The sequence below is a fragment of the Lichenostomus cassidix genome, chromosome 12 (assembly GCF_008360975.1).
Source record: "Lichenostomus cassidix isolate B80296 chromosome 12, HeHo_3.0, whole genome shotgun sequence".
Lineage (NCBI taxonomy): Eukaryota > Metazoa > Chordata > Aves > Passeriformes > Meliphagidae > Lichenostomus > Lichenostomus cassidix.
Window position 1 is genome coordinate 10,954,049 of NC_139493.1, and position 19,504 is coordinate 10,973,552.

Genomic DNA, 19,504 nt, shown 5'->3' on the forward strand with positions numbered 1-19,504 from the left:
GCCGGGCACACAGCTGGGAGAGGGCTCACCTGCTGAGCGTGTGCTAACCTGCTCATGATCACCGTACCCCGCTAAATTGCCTCTCCGTGCCGGGGCTGCCCGGCAGGCGCAGCGCAGGGCAGACAGGTGAGCCGGGTGTTTGCGGGGCCGGCGGGTTAGATCCGACCCGCGCTGGCCCCGAGCAGCCCGGCGGGCGGGTTAGACCCGACCCGCGCTGGCCCCGAGCAGCCCGGCGGGCTCTGCCCTGCCTCTGCCCGCCGGCTCACCTCACCCTCCCCGGGCGGGCGGAACGGCGGCGGCACGGCCCGCGTTGCCGCGGGGCGCTGTGGGGACGGACCGGGCGGGTGCAGCGCCGCCATGGCCGCCCGCGTCCTGAACGTGAACGTGGGAGTGCTGGGCCACATCGACAGCGGCAAGACGGCGCTGGCGCGGGCGCTCAGCACCACCGGCTCCACCGCCGCCTTCGACCGGGCCCCGCAGAGCCGCGCGCGGGGCATCACGCTGGACCTGGGCTTCTCCTGCCTGCGCACCGCGCTGCCGCCGCAGCTGGGCCCGGGGCCCGGCGAGCTGCAGTTCACGCTGGTCGACTGCCCGGGGCACGCCTCCCTCATCCGCACCATCATCGGCGGTAAGGGGCGCGCCTCGGGGGCTGTCGCGGCTCCCGGGGTGCCCTGGCCCTGGCTGGGCTCCGCGGGGCTGTACCGCCCTGTCCGTGCTGCGAACCGCTGGCACTCGGGCTGTCCGGCTGTGCCCAGCCGCGGGGACGGGGTTGGCAGGCTTTTCGCGAAACTTAGGGCTTTGTCACACTTCGGCGTAGCTGCCTTTCAAATAAAGAACCGGTGCTCGTAGGAGAGCAGTTTGTAGATGTGAGTTCTTGGGTTGCTGTTTGGATGGCTAGGTGTGCTCGGCTTTCTTACACTTATCGGGAGAAAAAAAAATATTTATTGTATATAGAGGCCCTATTAACGGCATTGAAGGGCCCTATAATTTCTGTCTTCTTGCCTGTTAAAGCTGTCTGAGTTTGAGGTTGAGAGCTGTGATGGAGTTTTTGCACATGCCTGTGTTGTCTTGGAGGACCAGGAAGTTCTAACATGATAATATTAGGCTTAGAAACAATTTCGTGGAATTTGGTAACTTTTCATTTCAGTCTTCGTAAGGTTATATTGGAAGGTCAATCTGGTTTGCATTAGAACTGATTTAAAATTAGTTCACCTTGTTCTGTCTCCCTCTTCCAGAAAGCATTAGGAGGTGGTCGGTGCTTGGCTAAGGATATGATGGAGTCACAGCTGCAGGAGTTTAAAGTAGTCACAGGTTGATGCAACTGCGGGGATCAGCCTGCAAGTTGTTAGCTCCTCTGTGTTTCCTCTGCTGGTGTCTCTTTAGTGACAGCTTGGCGGTACTTTTGTAGGACAGTGTTTCTTCTCGGCTAGACTGGGGTGCAGACAGAGTTACTGTTCATGATGTATGAATTTGACATCCCTTTAGAGGGTTGTGTTGTTTGTAAGTTTTGTTATATTCTTTGTGCCTCAGATAGTAAATACTTATTTATTTGTCAGTTTCACCAGCAGTAAAATCCTCTGTATCATCAATGGGTGCTCCACAGCTGTAAGAGGAGTGACTGTGTGCCTAATTTCAGAAACCTGTGGTCTTGTAGTAATCTCTTGTCCTTGACAATCCCTTATCATTCTTCAGTAATTTTAAGCACCTGATTGTCTTCTGAAGTGCAAAGTTGACTTTGGCAAATGTTTCTTGGATGTACTGAGGAGTTCACTTCAGTGACAGACTTCAGTGACTTCAGGAGACACTTCAGTGGCATTCCTTTCTGCCAGAAGCAGCTAATCTGAATGGTGTAAACTTTCTCATGAGGTGGACATGGGAAAACTTATGTCAGCTTTAACCAGTTTTGGTTTTCAGTAACTTTAACACTTACATGGGGCAGTTTTTTGATACACAGACTTCTCATTGCTTTCTGTTGTTTTTATGAAAGTCTTCAAAGTATTTAGTCACAGCTGCCCACATCAGCTGAACAAGTTATTCAGATTTGCTTATCAATAGGTTGTGCAGGGAGAAGGAAGACATGGACTGCATGAGATGACATGATAGTTTTCCTCCCACCAGAAGTGATTCTTTACAGATGGTAGTTCAGACACATAAGCACATCAAACTGGCTTAGTTCCAGTTATAGCAAGTTATGTATCTTACTGAAAACAGTTGATTAGTGTGACTTACTGCAATTCTGCATGTTAAGAAAGAGTTGTAGATAAAATGAACTATTGTGTTAATAGTTTAAAGAATTGGGAAGTTCAGTTTTCTGCTTGATAACATAGATGTATCTTGATAGTGGATGCTTTTTTTTTTTGTTTTTACCACCAGGTTTGAAAGGTAAAACCTTGATGTTAAAACCTGATCTGTGCCTGTGGGACTATTTAGGTGCTTACAGGTTTGGTGAAACTCAAACTGAAGTGTAGCATGTCTTGTGTAACAGGATACATTCTTTGGTGTTCATGTGTGTTTTCATATTGGTAACTATTTCACCACTTCAGGGATGGAAAGTGAGTCCTCCCAAATAATGATTCTTGAAAAATTTAGGTTATTTTCATCTACTTCCTTGTCACTGTGTGTTAAGGGTTCACCATTCCAAACATTTTCTGTGCAGTCAGGAATGCTACTACTCTTTTTTTTTTTGGTGGAATCTGTGATTTCCCTGTTACTACACGTTTTCTCTATATATGGTTTTTAAATAAGACGTAAGTGCAAAGAACTATATCTTCTGGCGTTTATTCTGTACCTCAGATTTCCCATACCTCTTTAAAATGTCACTGCTCTGAATTCAAATCCTGGAGTAGCTATGGGTAGAAGTTAACCTACAGGAAAAACTAGACTTAGGATGGCTGTGGACACCAAGGGAGCTGGATGTGAGGATTTGGAAGGTAGAATGACAAGAGAGGGCTGCTTCAGAGCTCTGTGTTAGTCATGTGCATGCAGGCTTTGCAGCTATGAAAATGTTATTTCACCTTCTTATTGTTTGAAGTTCTCTTTTTTTGCTGAAAGTGAGTGATCCCATCTCAGGGAAACACTGTCTTGCTGTGGCTGGGTTGTTCACCAGTATTGTTCACTCAGGTCTCCCATGAGGTGAGGAGCTCAAGGGTTTCCTTCTGAGCAGTCACTTTCTGGCTCTTCTTTCCCGAGTGCCATTTTCACCAGTGGTGTCTCAAGTTATCTGTCTCTTATCTGTCGTCTTTTCTGTGCTCCCAGAGTGCTCTCAGGGTTAACTCCTTTGCTGTACAATGCTGATAATTTGCTTACAGATTAAATGTTGCTATTTACCATTTCTAAACATATTTCTGTTTGTAGCTAATTCCTGAAGTGAATTTTTTCATGCCTGAATCTAGTATTGCATTTTTGTCATGCTATGCCAGGTAGTGCTTGACCTTGTGAATACTTCTCAGTCACTCACAAGATACTTGTTCAGACACAATACCTTAGGATGAAATGAATGCAGAATATTTGAGCAGTAACCAAATGGAATGAAAAATGGAAGTTGTATTTCATTCTGTGTGGCTACATTTTTCTTGCGAAGCTTGTCCTTGAAAACAAAATATATCAAATGTTAAATCAAAAGTGTTTTGTTTTGGGTTGTTTTTTCTTTCTTTACTTGCATGCTGGGAATTGGAAATGTTGCAGACAGTTTCAACCAAGATGTTTTGTTTGAATTTTAGCTGGAAGGTGATAGTCAAGGTTGGAATGGAATAAATAATAGTCACTTGATGTACTACATCATGCATTTCACTTGTATTTAAACCATACTGTTTTATATTCTTTTAAGGCTCTAATGTGTCTGTGGCAGGAAGGTATTAAGTTATTGTGGGTAGCTGTATGGCTTGGACTGTGCAACGTATTTCATTTTGTCTTACTCTTTCAAACAACAAGAACAGAACCTTTATTTTAAAATCATTTCAGACTTTTCATGTGGTTTAGCAGGATCTTGTCTCAAGCAATGCAACAAGAACAGTATTTAAAGCCATTTGTGTCTGGCTTGCTAAGGGGAGCAAACAAACCTGAGTAACTGAAACTCAAAGGCCAATTCTTGTCACAAGCAGTAAGAAGTACCAACATCAGCTTTACCCTTACTTTGTGCACTAAAGGAATGACTGCAAGATACATGACTGATATTTTTGTCATTACTGCCTTCTTCTGTTGCTGTAGAGATTTAGGGTGGTATTTTTGGTAAAATTTCACACTAAGATGGGGTAGTTTCTGTCACAGTACTATGGGTTTCTTTAAAAGATCCTGTTCTTTTGTTAATGTTCGGCTCCTGATCTTCCCCAAAGCTGATGTTAATGTCTTTGAAATAAAATAAGAGTTGCTTTTACATTTGTTTGTCACAGACCTGTGCACCCAGTAGGGTCTGGAATAGTTTCTCAAATGAGTTCAGCAGGAAGGGATGCCTGCAGAGAGGTTAGACAAGTTAATCTGCCAGAAGAAATCCAATCCCCATATTTCATTTTAAGACCACTTTGCGTAGCAAAGTAGTTTAAGCAGTAGCAGATTTTTTCCTTGCTGATGGTTAATTTCATGCCCTACAAAGGGTCAGCACACTAATACAGGAGAACATGATTACCTCATCCCAGCTTCCCCCACACAGGCAGCCAAGGGATACTGAGTGTTTGCCTTAGGTGAGCTGTTGTCAGATGCCCTTTATCTGTTTGATTTTGAGATGGGTCCTCAAAAGAACTTCTAAATCAGAAAATTGTCTTTCCCCCCCCCCCATGAAGTTCAAAGGACAGAGTATCCTTATAGGATTTTAATTGGAAAGCTACTGCCTGACCCTGGTTGTCTAAACCTGGGCCGGGGGAGGAGCTCTGACAAACTTGTAGTTTTGTAATCCTCATGCCTGTCTGAACCTTTGACCTTTTTGCTTTATAACTAGAGCTTCATTGTCACCATTTGTCCCTGCAGTTCCTTTCAAAGAAAACTGCCTTGCAAGTGTCTGTTTCCACTTTGCTGCTGTGTTCTGCTAAGGAAGGGTATTAATTCATACCTGATACATTGGAGGGGCCAAGACTTTTGAACTTGCACTAGAGCTTGGGGAGGGGGAAATGAGCATAGCAAAAGCATGTCTTGCTGATGCAAATGAGTACAATGAAAACAGGCTTGGGAGATCAAGGGAAATGTGGTCTTGCTACCAGCATTCAAATTCAGTCAGACGCAGATTATTTGTAAGATTAGCATATCACAAAAAAATCCCCACCTTTTATCACAGATTAGTTGTTTTGCTGAGTTTGTTGTAAGCTTTTAAGAGGATTTGTAAACTTGGGGTTACCTTTGCATTACTGCGGGGAAAACATGCTTCTGTTGATGTGAGCTTTTGTTTGTTGAGACCTTTGTGAAGATGTGACAGTTCTTGTTTTTTTCTCTTCTAGGTGAGTGAGCAAGTAGAGTTCTATAGTATAGATGTGTGTGTGGATGACTTGCTGTTGAGTGTAGATGTTGAATGAAGGGAAACCTCTGGAGGAAAGAATGCCTTGTGTTGTTTAGTGAATATCATTCTGGTCAGAGAATAGTCACTGGAGAGTCTTGAGATCTTAGGCTGCCGGTTTGAGCTGAGAGTAACATAATAATGAACCCTGTTCTGGTGGAAAAAAATTAACATGCAACTCTTGTGTAGTGTAATTGCTATGCACAAACCTTGATGTAGTGGTTAATGTTATGGAAATACTCGTGGGTCAAGAGACCAGTTAGCACTAGTGTGAATGTTTTCGAAAACCTATTAGACTCATTGGGTTCTTGGTGCTTGTGAATTGCTGACACTGCTTTGTATTAATATTTCAAATAAACTTTCTTTCTGTAAATGAAATTGAAACAATGTTCTTTTTTAAAATCACGTGTAATTTGGCTGGTGCCAAATACTTGTCTGACAACATAAAGGAGTATTTTTATTGACATTTTAAAATGAAAGCCACTTTAAATTTTTTTTAATTAAGTAGCTATGCATGAAGAAAAGGCAACCAGTATAAAAAATTTTGTTTCATGGAATGTCCCTCTCCACAGCCCCCGAAGTGAAACTTTGTCTCCTGGATATTGCAGTGCACAAGAGGGCAGTGTTCGCTTGCAATGTAGGATCTTAGGGATAAGTACTCGGGGTAACAGGTCAGCGTGGGGGGAGTGACCTTACTGTGAATCGAAACAGAATTAACTGGAAGATTTGGAACACAGCTCTGGGTTAATTTTCTCATTCTTAAAGAAAACATCCTTTGTGTTTTAAGGAAGGTTGGTTTTATTTAATCTATCATTTGGGTAGTGGTTTTTATGCCTTAAGCAATACAAATGTGTGGGGTGTTGTCTTATATGAGACACAGGTAACACAGGTGAGACAAAACAACTGGTTTGATGTGGGAACCATAGAATCTAATGTGCACAATTCTTTTATTTCCTTCACTATGTCTTTTAATAACTGGGCAAAAGCAAGCTAGTTGTACTAAATCTGCTTTGAACCACTTCTGTGCGAAATAGGATTTGCTGTGTGAGATTGGGTAGAATGAAACTTGGTGTGGGGATGTACCAGGGTACTTTAAAATAGGGTCTTCTGGAATTTTAATCTATCTATATCTTAACTTCGATGGCTCTAACTTCCTATCTATTGCCTTGCTTCTAATTTCTGTGTGTTTTGTAAGATGTGACAGTGGGACTGCTGCTATTATTTCTGTTCTATGCCCTTTTCTGCAATTTTGATTTGAAGCTGATTTCCCTATTGAAGTTACACATGTTCAACAACTTCCTACACTCACACAACAACTCAAAGCTGGAAGAATTTTCTGTTATTTTATGGATCGAAACATTTACAAGGAGGAAGAGAGCCATTATTTCCTGATATCAAAAGTTATAGTGAATAATCAGGTTCTTTTGCTGCTCTGTACAATCCTGTCAGAAATATACTGACAGGACATTTCTGTGTTTGGTTTAAAAAATTAAAATAATTATGCATTTCTTATTCTGAAGATGTGATTTATAATGGATTTTTCAATCTTAAATGTAGATTTTTCAGCAGGAGTGGTTTTTTTGAACCTTGTTTGAATGTTAAATTGCTAATATATGACAAGTTTTCTACAAAGCTTCTGAGTGGTTATGTTTGCTTGCATACAACAAAATTGGGTTATTTGACACAAAACGATGACAGCTTCTCAGGAAAACTTAATAACCAAGCACTGTAATGGTAATGATCGTTTTTCTTGTTGCTTTAAAACCAGAATTTCTTTGTTCCATTATACTGTGTGCAAGCATTCATCGAATAACCACCTTTCATTTCACTTTTGCTTCATGTTTATTCTTGCTTTAAATTATTTTGTAAGCTGTTCAGAAGAGTGGGGAAACTTTATTAATCAATTTTTAGGTGTTTTAAAATATCAGCTAATGTAGTGAATTATTATAAATAACTGCATAAAATCTAGAGCAACTTACTGTAAAATATGAAGCATGTTTATAGCTAAAATTACCCTTGTCAAAATAAATTTAAAGCACATTTTTCAAAACAGCATTTTTACTGATGATGGATATGCATGCTTGCTAAATAGTCCAATTTAGCAATTCAGTGGTCTGCTAATCAACAAACCAGCCTTATAAGGCTCTACTGTATTTGTTCTGCATCTTGATTTAGAAGTTGTCTTCAACTAGTAGATGCTAGATATAAGTTGAATAATGTGTTGCTTATGTATAAACCCATTTTTAATAGCTAGTTTAGCTTGATGGAGCCATGAATTGAACTTCTTTAAGATACTTCTGGTTTGGCTTTTTTTTGTACTAGTAATAATAATGTATGTTCTTGGATGGCTGTTATAAAGTACTATTTATGAAAACCCCTAGAAAAACAAAATGCAGATGGAAAAATTGAGGTTATAATTGTAAAGCAGACATGGAACAGATATCACTAAGTGAGCAAACCAAACCTGTACACTGTCATTGCTGAAGTCTGTTAAGTGTAATAAAAAGTTGTTTTTCCTTGTGGCAGTGAGTTGTTTTCTGTCTGGGAACCCAAAGGTTGGCCTGGCAAGCTGAAGAGCAAGGACAGATGTTCTGCAGTGGTAATTTCCAGCTGGATTCTTGAACACATTGTGTTCTGTGGGCCACAGCTTGTAATGGAGTAAAACTGATTGAGAGCTTCAGCAAAGAGACTTGAACAGCTCGTAGGATAGCTGGGATTGCAGAGGTCCTGCACATTCTGTGAGGAAATATTCCTTGTGCTATCTGTAAAATTCAGGTTAAATAGCTGTTCTGAAGTGCTTCCTTTAAACTAGTTGCTTCCAGAAAGTGTTGCAGGCTAAGTAAATACCAATAATTCTATTTCCCATCTGCTTATCAATTATTTTACCAAAATGTTCTTGCACAGTCTATCTAATCTCTTCAAGTGAACATGAAATGTTTAGTGTTGGCTTCCAAATTGAATTACAATCTCGGTTTCAAACTTAAACTGATTAATTCTACATTGGATTGTAATTTTCAGCATTACCAGCGCTAGGGGTAGTTGGGACCAGACAAACAAGAATAAATAAATATATATATATATGTTTAATGTAACAGCAGAAGGAATTGATGAATAGTATAAGGAAAGGAAATGTAATTGAGAGGGTAGCTTAAATAAAAATGAATAAATTGTATTCAGGAGCATTGTGGAGGTAAAGGATGATAAAGGAGAATAAAAATTGAGGTTAGAATTTTGAGATTAATAGAAGTTGAACTGAGTAGGACTCCAGACTCCCTTACCTCAGGAGAGAGGTTATTCATTTGGGCTTATGGTTTTGTCAAGAAACTTCTTTTTTTACTTTGTTATAGAAGGATCATGAGGACTGTTGTGTCCACTGCAGATCTTTTTTTTTTCTGCAGTGCTGAAAAGTGAATTTAATAGTTGCCTGTAGCACTTTATTGTCTTTTGTGCTTACATTTTCCTTTGTTTTCTGTCTTACTTGGGGTGCAATGTATGATCAGCATACAAGAGTATCTGGTATTCTTAGATCTCGGGAGTTTTTTCAATTGTTAAACTTTGCCTTGATTTTTTTTTTTTTTTTTTCAGCCAAGTTTCACCCATCTTGTTTCCATTAAATGCATTGTATAGCAGGTGAACATACTTTAGATATGATTTTCCTGTATATGTAAAATTTGAAATGGTCTTTGAGAACCTGTTGGGTAAAGAAAAGTTACAGAAGTGTTTGAGAGTTGTTGATAGAGCTATTCAGTTATATTAATAAGGATAGGCATGGGAGGTGTTTTTCTGTCATAGATGTTTATTCATGCTTAAATCTATTTCTCTCACATTAAAAACTAGCCTTCCAGAAGCATTGCTTCGGGAAAGAAAGTTTTCCAAAGTATGCAAAAACTGCATTTCAGAGAGAAAAACAAAATTGTAGCCTTCTTTTTTTAGGATCAAGAAGAGGGGGAGAGAAAATGGTTTCCTTGTATTTGACTGTGCTGTTGGATGGAAGACAAAGCTCAGTCTCTCTTGCTGACTAATGTCATCATCAAGGCATTTTTTTCTCCCACAGAGCAATTTTGTCTCCATTGAGACCCCCACAGCCATTGGCAAGACCATGGCCTGAGATTAAATCTCACGCTTGGGTGAAATTCTAATGACTGTAATTGTTTCCTCTTTTTAAGTCTGTGGTCCCCTCATCAAAGAGTGGTGCGGAAATTATGCATTTATGTTGTAAAAAGAGAGGTCATGATTACCTGAACCTGTGGTTGACTTGGGGGGATTCTGTGTCGTGTTCTGGCAGTGGTTATCCACGCTGACATTGCAGTGTGTGAAATGATTTAAAGTGTGGCTCGGAGTGAACGTGCAAAGCACTGGTGTGGCACAGCTCTGTCCTTGCTGGGGCTGGGCTGTCGCTGCTGGGAGCAGCAGCAGCTCTTGTGTGCTGTCACCTCCTGGAGCAGGAGAGCAGAAGTGGTAAATGTGGGTCCAGGGAGGTTTCTGTCAATGATCTCTTGCAAAGGGCTTGAAAGCCATCAGCAAATGATACTTTAAACCCTCAGTGTTTTTTGGAGGTGTTCAGCGTCTTGAAGCATAGCGCCAGTGTCGTGGTGCTGGTTGTGGAGGAACCCAACATAAGCATGAATGTGGATATTAAAAAAATTAGACAATTTTGTAGAAGTAGATTGCCCCGTCCTGCAAAATTGGAATGTATGTTTGCAGAAGTGTTGCTGTGGGATGGAAAGATTCAGATAAGTATTTTGTGTTATTCGGCTTTATTGTGTGGTTTTGTATTGTACACAATTTTGGGACTGTACTGTCCCCTAACACTGAAGATTTATTAAAAAAATCATGTACTGTGTGTTAAGTAGAAAACATTTTGAGTTTGTACTCTAATTTAGGAAGCATCCTTTAAAGACATCCGAAGAACTGACCAAGACACGTTTCATCAGAGAGTAAGGAAAGTTGTTCAAATAGTACCTAACTTTAGGTGTCTAAGTTGCAGCTAGAGACTAAAGAAATGCCAAAACATCGTCATTCTTAAAAGCATTCATCACTAGAATCTTTCCCTGATCTCAGTGAAATGATGACTTCATTTTAGAGTATTGGAGAGTTCATCACTAAGAAACCACCAAGTGTCAGTAGTGCTATTCATCTAAAGGACTAGCTTTGGGCATTTAACACTGAAACTGGCCCCTGTCTGGCCATATTATAGCTTCAAATAATGTGATAACATGCCTAATTTTAAAAATTCCTTAAAGCCTGAAAAGCAAGTTTTTACACTGAAATTATATCTGTATTTATATATGTATAAATAAAGCAAATTGAAATAACTGTTACTGTTGAAATAATTGTTAATATTTATTCTTCTGTATGGCTAAAAATTCAAAAGTCACAAGTTAGGCACCCCTGATGAGTTTCTTTAAGGATGTAATTTTGTTCTTTGGATTTGCTTGCTGTGTGATAGATTTTCACCCTGTGGGAGGGACCATCATGAGTCTTTTTTTTCTCTGAATGGATTTTTTGCCTGACTATCTGACATGCTCCCATTATTTCAAGTGCTGTGATCAGGTTGTGGTGGCTGGTGGTGTTTGCCTGTGTTTTTTTGTAGTTGAGCTCTCCCTTTACTCTGTGGTGTGTATTGCTATATGCAGCAATGGTGGCTTTTTCTGTCTAAAATTGATGTTGAACTGGAGTCTCTTGTGGGAAGAGACTCACCTGTCTGTGGTGCTGCAGAGTGCTTTTAGGGGAAATACAAAAAAGAGTGTATTTGGTTAGATTGAACTGTACCAAACTTTGTGTGGAGAAAATAGTTTTCTGGCTAAGGGAACAAAAGAGTTTTGAACTGAAGCTAAATTCTATTTTAAAAAAAACAACCAAAATTCAAAACAAATGACTGAAAATTCAGTCTTTGCAGAAAGTTTGTCTCAGATGTGTTTTCTTTACTGAACTGTGTTCATTAACAAATTATGTGGAGGCAGTGTTTGGGAGTTCTTTCATCGTCTGTCCCTAAATGTGCTTTATTTTTTTTTAACTTTATTTACAGTATAAAATAGTTGATTATTCTAGTAATAACCAGAGCTGCTTTTGTGGGGTTTAATGTTTTCTCTGTTGTAATTTAAAGCCAAACAAATCAAAGTGAAGATAAATTTAGCTGTCTGTTTCTTTACTTACCCTGCACCAAGAAACCAGTGAGTCCTAAGCTTACTATGTAAAAGAATGCTGTTTTTTTAAGACTCATAATCAAATTGATGCAGTGGTTGAAAGTTGTTTTGGTCACTGTATTTGTTTCTTTTTCCTTTGCATTGTAAAGATATTTATTTTTGTCCCATTAAGTAAATGGTAGAGTGTATCTAGAAAAAGAGTAGATCACATAGAAAGTGGTATCAGGTTTATGGAATTTTTTGTTATGTTCTTGCATATAATTGAGTAAATCCTAGGTAAAACCAGAAATTACTAATGTGAACTTTAAATTCGTTGACAATATCCTTTCAGAGCTTATGCATACTGCTTTAAATTTTTTTGCAGTAACTTACAAGCTCATGTAAGGACAGTTAGAACAAAATAGTTACAAGAATGTTTGAGGTGAAGCAGTCTAATATTTATTTAGTTGCGCATGATAATTCCCTCTTTCTGTTGGAGAGCTAACAATTTTGTAGCATCTCAAGTGCACCTGTACTTTTTTTTGTACTGTTTTTGTTGGGTGCTGAAAACTTTCAGGATGTCATGATGGAATCATCAACACGCACTCATTTTTGGGATGTTATTCTATTTTGAAGCTTTATGTGAAAGAGTTATACTTTTGTCCCAGTTCCCTTTATGCAGTGTTTGTGCAGAAGTAGAGTAAGTAAGTTCTGTGAATGAAAGATGTGTTTCTGCTAAGAGGATGCTAAAGTGGAGTCTGATGTTCTCTAACAGTAACACATTAATTTCTGGATCAGAGGCATTGTACAGTACAGATGCAGTAAAAGCAGCCAAGGGGAGCTCAGCTGCGAGAAGCCATTTATGAGAACTTGTCATATGAGTGGAGTTGTGTGGTGAAGTCCTGATGGAAATATGGAGTGCTCAGGCATAGTCTATAGGTGGCAAATGTGATTTTGTAGTAGGTTAGCAAAATATCAAGCCAGTTTTTAAAAATTAAATATATTCTGGAAGATACGTTTTTCTGCTAAGTGGTAATGATCATTATAAAATACTTTAAATGCGTGAGTTGTAATCTCTCTATTTCTGGTAGCTCTGAGCACCCAAAAAAATTGGGCTTTAATCACCAAGGCTGTATTCTTTCTTGGTGATTTCAGCATTTCATTAAGGAGTGATTAGTACTCTTCAATTATGCATTCATTTATCTTAGTGATGCATTTACAGTTAGAGATAGTGTTGGTTTATTGAATTTGGCTGATGTCTAGCAGCTTCAGCAGATTTTTCTTCTTGCCATGTAAGAACACGAAGGAAAGCAGAGAGGGGTTTATAGCCTTGGCATCATTTTAAATGATAATCTTACCTGATTTTTATGGGAAAACAAAAAAGGAAAAGATGAGGTTTATTTTCAGGGTTTTTGTTTATTTGTTTGGGGTTTTTTTGTTGTTGTTTTCTTTTCCCCACCACTTTGGACTTTTAGAATTCCTTACTGAAGTCTATCTCCAAAGGTTTTGTCTGCTGAGCATCCATGGTTCATGGTGTGCCTCTTTCAGGTACAGGGGAATAAGCTCTGTAGAAAGCTGGTCTGGAAGGTTGTACTTGTAATAGAGTTTTCTCTATGTTCATAAGCTGGCAGTTCCAGAAATGAATTAAAAGATCTTATTTACCTAAAGGAATGTCAGGGAAGAAGGAAAAGAGGAGGGACAATGTAGAGTGAAATGAGATTGAAAACCAAGTCCTTGATGTTTATATGGTATCCTTCCCTGTATGAATAAGAGGGAAAAGAAAAGGATCTTAATACTTTTAAAAACTGCCCTTGTTTGTTTTGTATCATAAATGGAGTTAAAGTTAAGTGAGCACTGTTGGACTGTGAGTTACAGTGGTTTGTGGCAGGGGTAGTTGGGTTGCTGATAACCCACGTTGCTTCACTTCTGTTTGTTTCATGTTTTCTGTTTACATGTTTTAAAGTTATCTGATCGGTTTGCTTCCAGATTTAACAGTATCCAAGCCTGAATTCCAGTTTATTAGCAGAGCTGCAGTGAAATAGGCTTCTCTGCCTGCCCAGTGATGCTGCAGAGGGAAGAGATTGTTGCTGGTCTCTTGGGACTGAAAACTTCAAAGCTTTCATTTTGCTGGTAAAGCCCTTCCTAAAACTTGTGTACTTTGAGATGTTGTGATTCAATTTTCCATGGACCAACAGAATCTAGGTCTTGGAGAGAGGCAAATCTTCTCATTGTATGCTGAACTCTTGTTTTTCTGAGTAGCAGAAAATATTAGGTATGTTTAAAACATGGTGACTACAGATGAAAAAACTGTTTTAAACACTTTCCCACTTGTGGGGGGTCTCAGGTCTCTCCCCAGCTCCAATGTGTACCTTGCTTTTAACAGGACACTGGAGGTAAAAAGGATATATATAGATGCTATTATTACTTTATTATGGGAGGAAAAAAATTAAATATCCATTTCTATGATTATTTGATTTTTTCTTCTGTGTATACCAGTCATTAGACTATTTCATTTTCTGTGCCTACATACCTTTTTTACTCTTCATATGCTTTATTTCAATGTTATATTTTTACAAAATGGCAAGATAATTTGCTTTTGAGGAAAAAATTAACTATGACATTTTAAACGTAATTAATGAAAATAATTTATTGGAAGTACTTTAAGGAAATCTTCTAACAAAATTTAATTTAAGTCTACAGTAAATTGTCAGTAAGAATATACTTAATAAAGTTCCATTGTATTTCTCTTCCGTTATTATATGATTCTTCAACAGTAGTTGTCTCCATCGTTTGATGCGAAGGCCGAAGTGGTTAGATAACAAATGAAGTATATTTACTTAAGTTCATTTGAAATTAAATTCTCATTCTGAGTTTTCCGTCCCTTATTCTGTAATTCTAGTTCTTACTGTCAGGAAGTTCAATTTAGAATCTATTGTGCTCTCTGAGTCTGCAAGATATGAATGGGAAACAAGACCTCGCAAAATGTGAAATGCAATAATTAAAAATATAAAAAAGTCCCATAAAAGGCAAAAGCATCCAAGAAGGGGTTTTGTGAAAGAGGGAAGTGTGTAATCTTAGATATTCTTCGTATACTTAATATACTTTTGATCCTGTTTTGTATTCATGCTTAGGAATTTCTTCTCTTAGTTGCAGAGGTTAGATTGGCAAGGGCAGATGATTTTGCTGGACTTCTGGGCACTTCTTTTTAGAGCCCCATCCAGGCTAAAGAGTGATGGCTCAGTGCCTGCACTTCCTGCTCTTTGACCTTTTGCTGGGACTGGTGTTGTCTTGAAGTGTGCTCTTAAATGCAAATTTACAGGTACAGCTTCAGAGTAGCAGTGTTAGTGCTTTGCACCCCATGTTATTTTCTTGTTTATCCAGGATTCTTGTTTATTGCTTATTTCCAGTGAATAACTTGAGCAGTGCCAGCATTCCTGAGAGCTGGTCACATGAGCCTGGCAGAGCAAAGTGTATTCTGAGCAGACCTTGTTTTCTGTAGGCTTTCTTCCCACTTCCCTGGGGATGTTGTCAGCCTTTGTTTTAGCTTGAAAATTTTAATTTTGATTTGTGAGGGAAAAAAAGTGGTTTTAATCATGAAACGAAACAGGAGGGTGAGTGTGGGATGCAGAGCTGCGAGAGCTTGCAGACTGGAAGATCTGCTGTACTTTGCTTATGATGCTCCTCTTTTGTCACAGTTCTGGTCTGTTTGAAGGTTTTGAGCTTGAGTGATGTTTTGCTTAACCTCCAGGTGTTGATGCTCACAAACTAGCTCACACAAACTACCACTACTACTTGGAAATCTTGTGCCTTTGTGTCAACACTTGGATTTTATTCAGTTGTTCACTCATCCTGCTGGAAGGACTGTCTCTGAATTACACTGAAATATCTGTGATTAGATAATCATGTTCTGGTTTACATAGTGTTGCAGCTGTCTTCCAAAACTTCTCTGTAGGGTTCTGTTGAACTACTTCACCTTTGGAAATTCTTCAAAATGCACAATCAAACTTTTTTCCTTTATTTATGAGGGCTTGTAGAGATGAAGGGCCTGGTTTTGTGTATTGATGGTTTCTATATGTTCACCTCACAAGGATCTATGCTTTTCTAAGTATAAAACTTGAAACAATAAAATAACGTGGTTGTGTCAGAGATTAAAATACTTTCATTATTTTAGGGAGCAATGGATCTAAATTTAGTCTGTGAGCTTTCTAAACCTCGGGCTTTGTTTTGTGTTTAGATAGGGTGTTAGCAGTGAAGTGCCATGCACACTTGCAGATCTGTAGAAGTACCAATTCAGTGCCCAGCTGGGTCTTCTGAATCTGTGAAGCCTCATAGGAATTAACTCAGTAAGGGAGACTGCAGGATTAAGGTCCAAACCAGTATGAAGTCAGACCAGGTCTGTATTTTGCTGCTTGGCTGTAAAACTTCATTCATGTATCTAATTTTAAGTAATAAAGTATATAATTCAAAGCATTTAAAATATTTATTTTTACACTAGTACTCTACCAGTGAAATTTGCAATATCTTTGACACTCACTCTGCCGTAAAAAAATTTTTTTTAGAAGTCATCTGGCTATAAATCACAGTAACTTAGATTTTTCACCTTGCCTCCTATTAGTACTATGGAAAACATTTACTCAGGCATTGCTACTGTCTCTTATCTCTGTGTGGTTATAGATCAATAAATTCCAGCTCCTCCTAACACAGTATAAATTCTAATCTTGGCAAGTATTGTGCCTAGTTTTATTTAGTAATTAAACTTTGCATGGCTTTCCTCCTTTACAGTGAGCATCACCTTTTATATTTTAGTGGACTTTTATTAATTATATGGAGACAATATTAATGTGAAACACAAATGCCATACACCCTGCAATTTCTGCAATGCTTTGTGGTGTTGGCAATTTAGATAGCATATCCACATGATATAGTTTGTTTTGTCCTGAAGTACTGGGATGGGAGATTTACATGACTGTTGACCCCTTGGGACTGCTCTGAAATGAGGTGTGTGTCTTGTGCAATCCTAGTCAGCAAAAATTTAAATAAAAATAAATACACTGTCAGAAGCCCTTGTGCTGGCCTGGCAGGAGCTATGAAATAGTACCATGTGCTCGATAATGGCCTGCTCTGAGAAGGGACTCTGGTACAACATGATGTGACTTACTGGAATGACAAACTATGCCAAATGCTTCCTATTGTCATGATTAGGTAGTGAATTGTTAGGCAGGGCATGATGTCTGCCATGGACTGAAGGCCAGAGAACTAAATACAAAATAAATTTTAATGAAATTTGAGTGGTGAATCCAATTTATCTTTTAAAACAAACAGAAGTTAAAGCCTTTGTGAATGTTGAAAACTGTTAAAGTGAACTGAGAATAAACTAATAGATCACTGCTTTGACATTGGTTTTCAAGTGACAAGTTTGTGGTGATTTTTGCATATAATAGCTTCCCTTGGTCTTGCAGTATTAAGTCTTAAAACCTTAGCAAGAACAATTTAATGGCACCATTAGCCCTTTAGCTACTCTTTCTTTGAAATTTTTAAGTTAGCAAAGCACCTAATATTTAGCAATATTATTATTCTGTTTACTTTGTCTCTAATTATCTGTGCACACTGCAGAGAATGACAGTATTCTGTTTCTCAGAACTGGCATCCTTAATGTGTTTGGGACTGATTTGTTTAAGATTTCTTCCTGTGCGCTGCACTGCTATAGCTGTGTAGTAATGTGGGTGCTTGAAATAAACTTGACTTAAAAACTGAGATTGTTTGCAGGGTGTCTTTCTTGAGAACAGCCTTACTTTTTTGACATAAATCTATTTTTCATCCTTGCTCCAGCTACTGTTCTTGTAAAGATTATAATTCTTGTTGCTGTTTGGAGATGGTGAAGGTTTGGAAAGTTAGTGTTAGTGTTATGGAAGTTCTAACAAAGTTGTGTATAATGACATTGCATTAATTTCCCAGTTTGCATGTGTGTGGAGTTGTATGTTGAAATGTATGACACAAGAAGTAACATAATTGTTCTCTCTATATTTCCATTTTTTATGTTCTGCAGCAGGAATATCAGCATAATGGTTTTCTGCCTTACTGTCACAGAAATCAAGAAAGTGGCATCAAAATTGAGGTACTCCATGCATCAGTGTACAGAAGACTCTAAGGCAAAATGTAATATAGTCCTGGTAACTTGAGATAGTTGTTTTCCAACTTCCCACTAGGTATTAGTACTGTTCTACTCGTTCTACATGGACTTGATTAAGAGACTAGAAGCTGTAGTTGAGTGTATGAAAGAGGTGTATATAAGAGACTTAAACTGAAATAGGCATGTTTATTGCTGGTAGTTGTAGGGGGATTCTTCTTTTTTTCTTGTTATCTCCATTTGATTCTCAGTTGTAGTGAGATTTGCCCTTGCTTGACTGACAAATTTTCAAACTCTCCATAACGTTCTGTCAATGCAGGGAATGACTTGGCCTTGCAGCCTTGTGTCACTGCAGCTGGGCACCACATGCATGTTTTGGGCAAGCTGTCCTGACTGCTGGTCAAAGCTGGGGCTCTCTTGGAGAGGAACTTCTTGACCCTTTGTACTTTGTGCAGTATCCGCCTCGCAGGCGGACTCTGGAGCCATTGTCTGGAATGCGTGTCTAATGCGTTCCACTCGGACCTCAGTTCTATTCCATAATGTTAGCTTTAATTGGCTGTTTTTAAACTTTCATGTACAATTTGGTTGTACACGGTAAATTACCACCCTCTTCGCCTTTTCCTAAGAGCAAGAAAGTCAAATCCAGACTCTGCTTTCCCGTGCTGCCTTTTGGTATTGCCCTTGAGCTCTTTTAGGGACAGCACTGGTGGGTAGTGTTTCTGTCAGAGAACAGACTTGTTTTCTAGTGGTTTTTTTCTTACCTCTAATCTTCCAAAGGTTATGCCTTTTAAACATTGTGTTGTATTTTTGAACTGAATCCTGCATTTCAAAGTTTAAAAGAATTAATACTTCTTGCCCAAAGACATATCTCCAGTTTAATAACTGTTGTCTAACTCTTAGTGTGGCTAGATAGCCTGTGTGTCCTCCAAGTGTTTCTTCTTTTCTTTCAAATATTCCTATATTTTAATTTTAGTTACTTTGAGTGCATGAGGACTTCAGGGCAACCTCAGAGATAACCAAGGCTGGTCTTTACTAAGAATGCCTCTGTAGGTGCTTCTGAAATGTCAGAATGTGTAGTGTAGGCAGAATGAAACTCTGTTATTATACAGGTTTCATCTAGGCTTAAATGCTTGATCAGAGCATCAGCAGAAGCTATTTTTGAGGAAGAGGGGTAGTTGAGTTACATGAGGAAAAAAATTGGTGGTGCTGCATACAAAACAAATTTTGCAGTTCAAGCTCAAAACAGTGATGAGTCTCTTGTTCGTACTTGGTATGAATGAGGTAAAACAAAGCCTGCCTTTATCCTCCACATCAGGCTTATGAGCTCATGTTTCGGCTTTTCCTTTCCCCTCCCTTTCTGACATGGGCTCTGTCTTTTTTTTTTTTTTTTTTTTCTTTGCTAAACAGACAGTAACTCTCCGCAATATTTTTAATCTCAACAAGACGTCCAGTGGCTGATGATGCAAAAGTGTTGCATCAACAAAGAGGGGATGATAGCTGGAGCATTCCAGGTCTGACATTTTTGGCTGAGGAACTGGGTATTGTGGCCACTGATTCCTCCCGGCACAGCATGCTTGCTTTGGGCAGGAGACTACTTTTCATTGATTCCTGTTGTGTGCCTCCCTGCTCCTTATTTTAGGCTTCCCCAAGAAGTTATGACTGGGAGTTTCATGGTTTTAGATGAAAGAGCCTGTTGTCTTGTTGAATTATCTCCTTTCTCTCTATATTTAAAGCAAAGTTGGCAGGTAAAAAAAAAAGACACGGTGAAACAAA

General features: G+C 39.0%; 1 protein-coding gene across 3 annotated transcripts in view; it reads left to right on the plus strand.

Moving 5' to 3' along the window:
- Nucleotides 1–19,504, plus strand: part of EEFSEC (eukaryotic elongation factor, selenocysteine-tRNA specific) — a 121,569-nt gene continuing 102,065 nt past the window's right edge. Inside the window, exon 1 of one of the 3 annotated variants that reach the window (XM_085072609.1) lies at nt 1–126. Coding sequence is in view for 2 of the 3 variants with exons in the window: in XM_085072608.1 (XP_084928734.1) it covers nt 358–628 (271 nt within the window). In the remaining variant the exon portion in view is untranslated. Of the gene's footprint in view, nt 127–280; nt 629–19,504 lie in introns of those variants that run through there. The other 2 variants (XM_085072608.1, XM_085072607.1) reach the window with 2 other exon arrangements.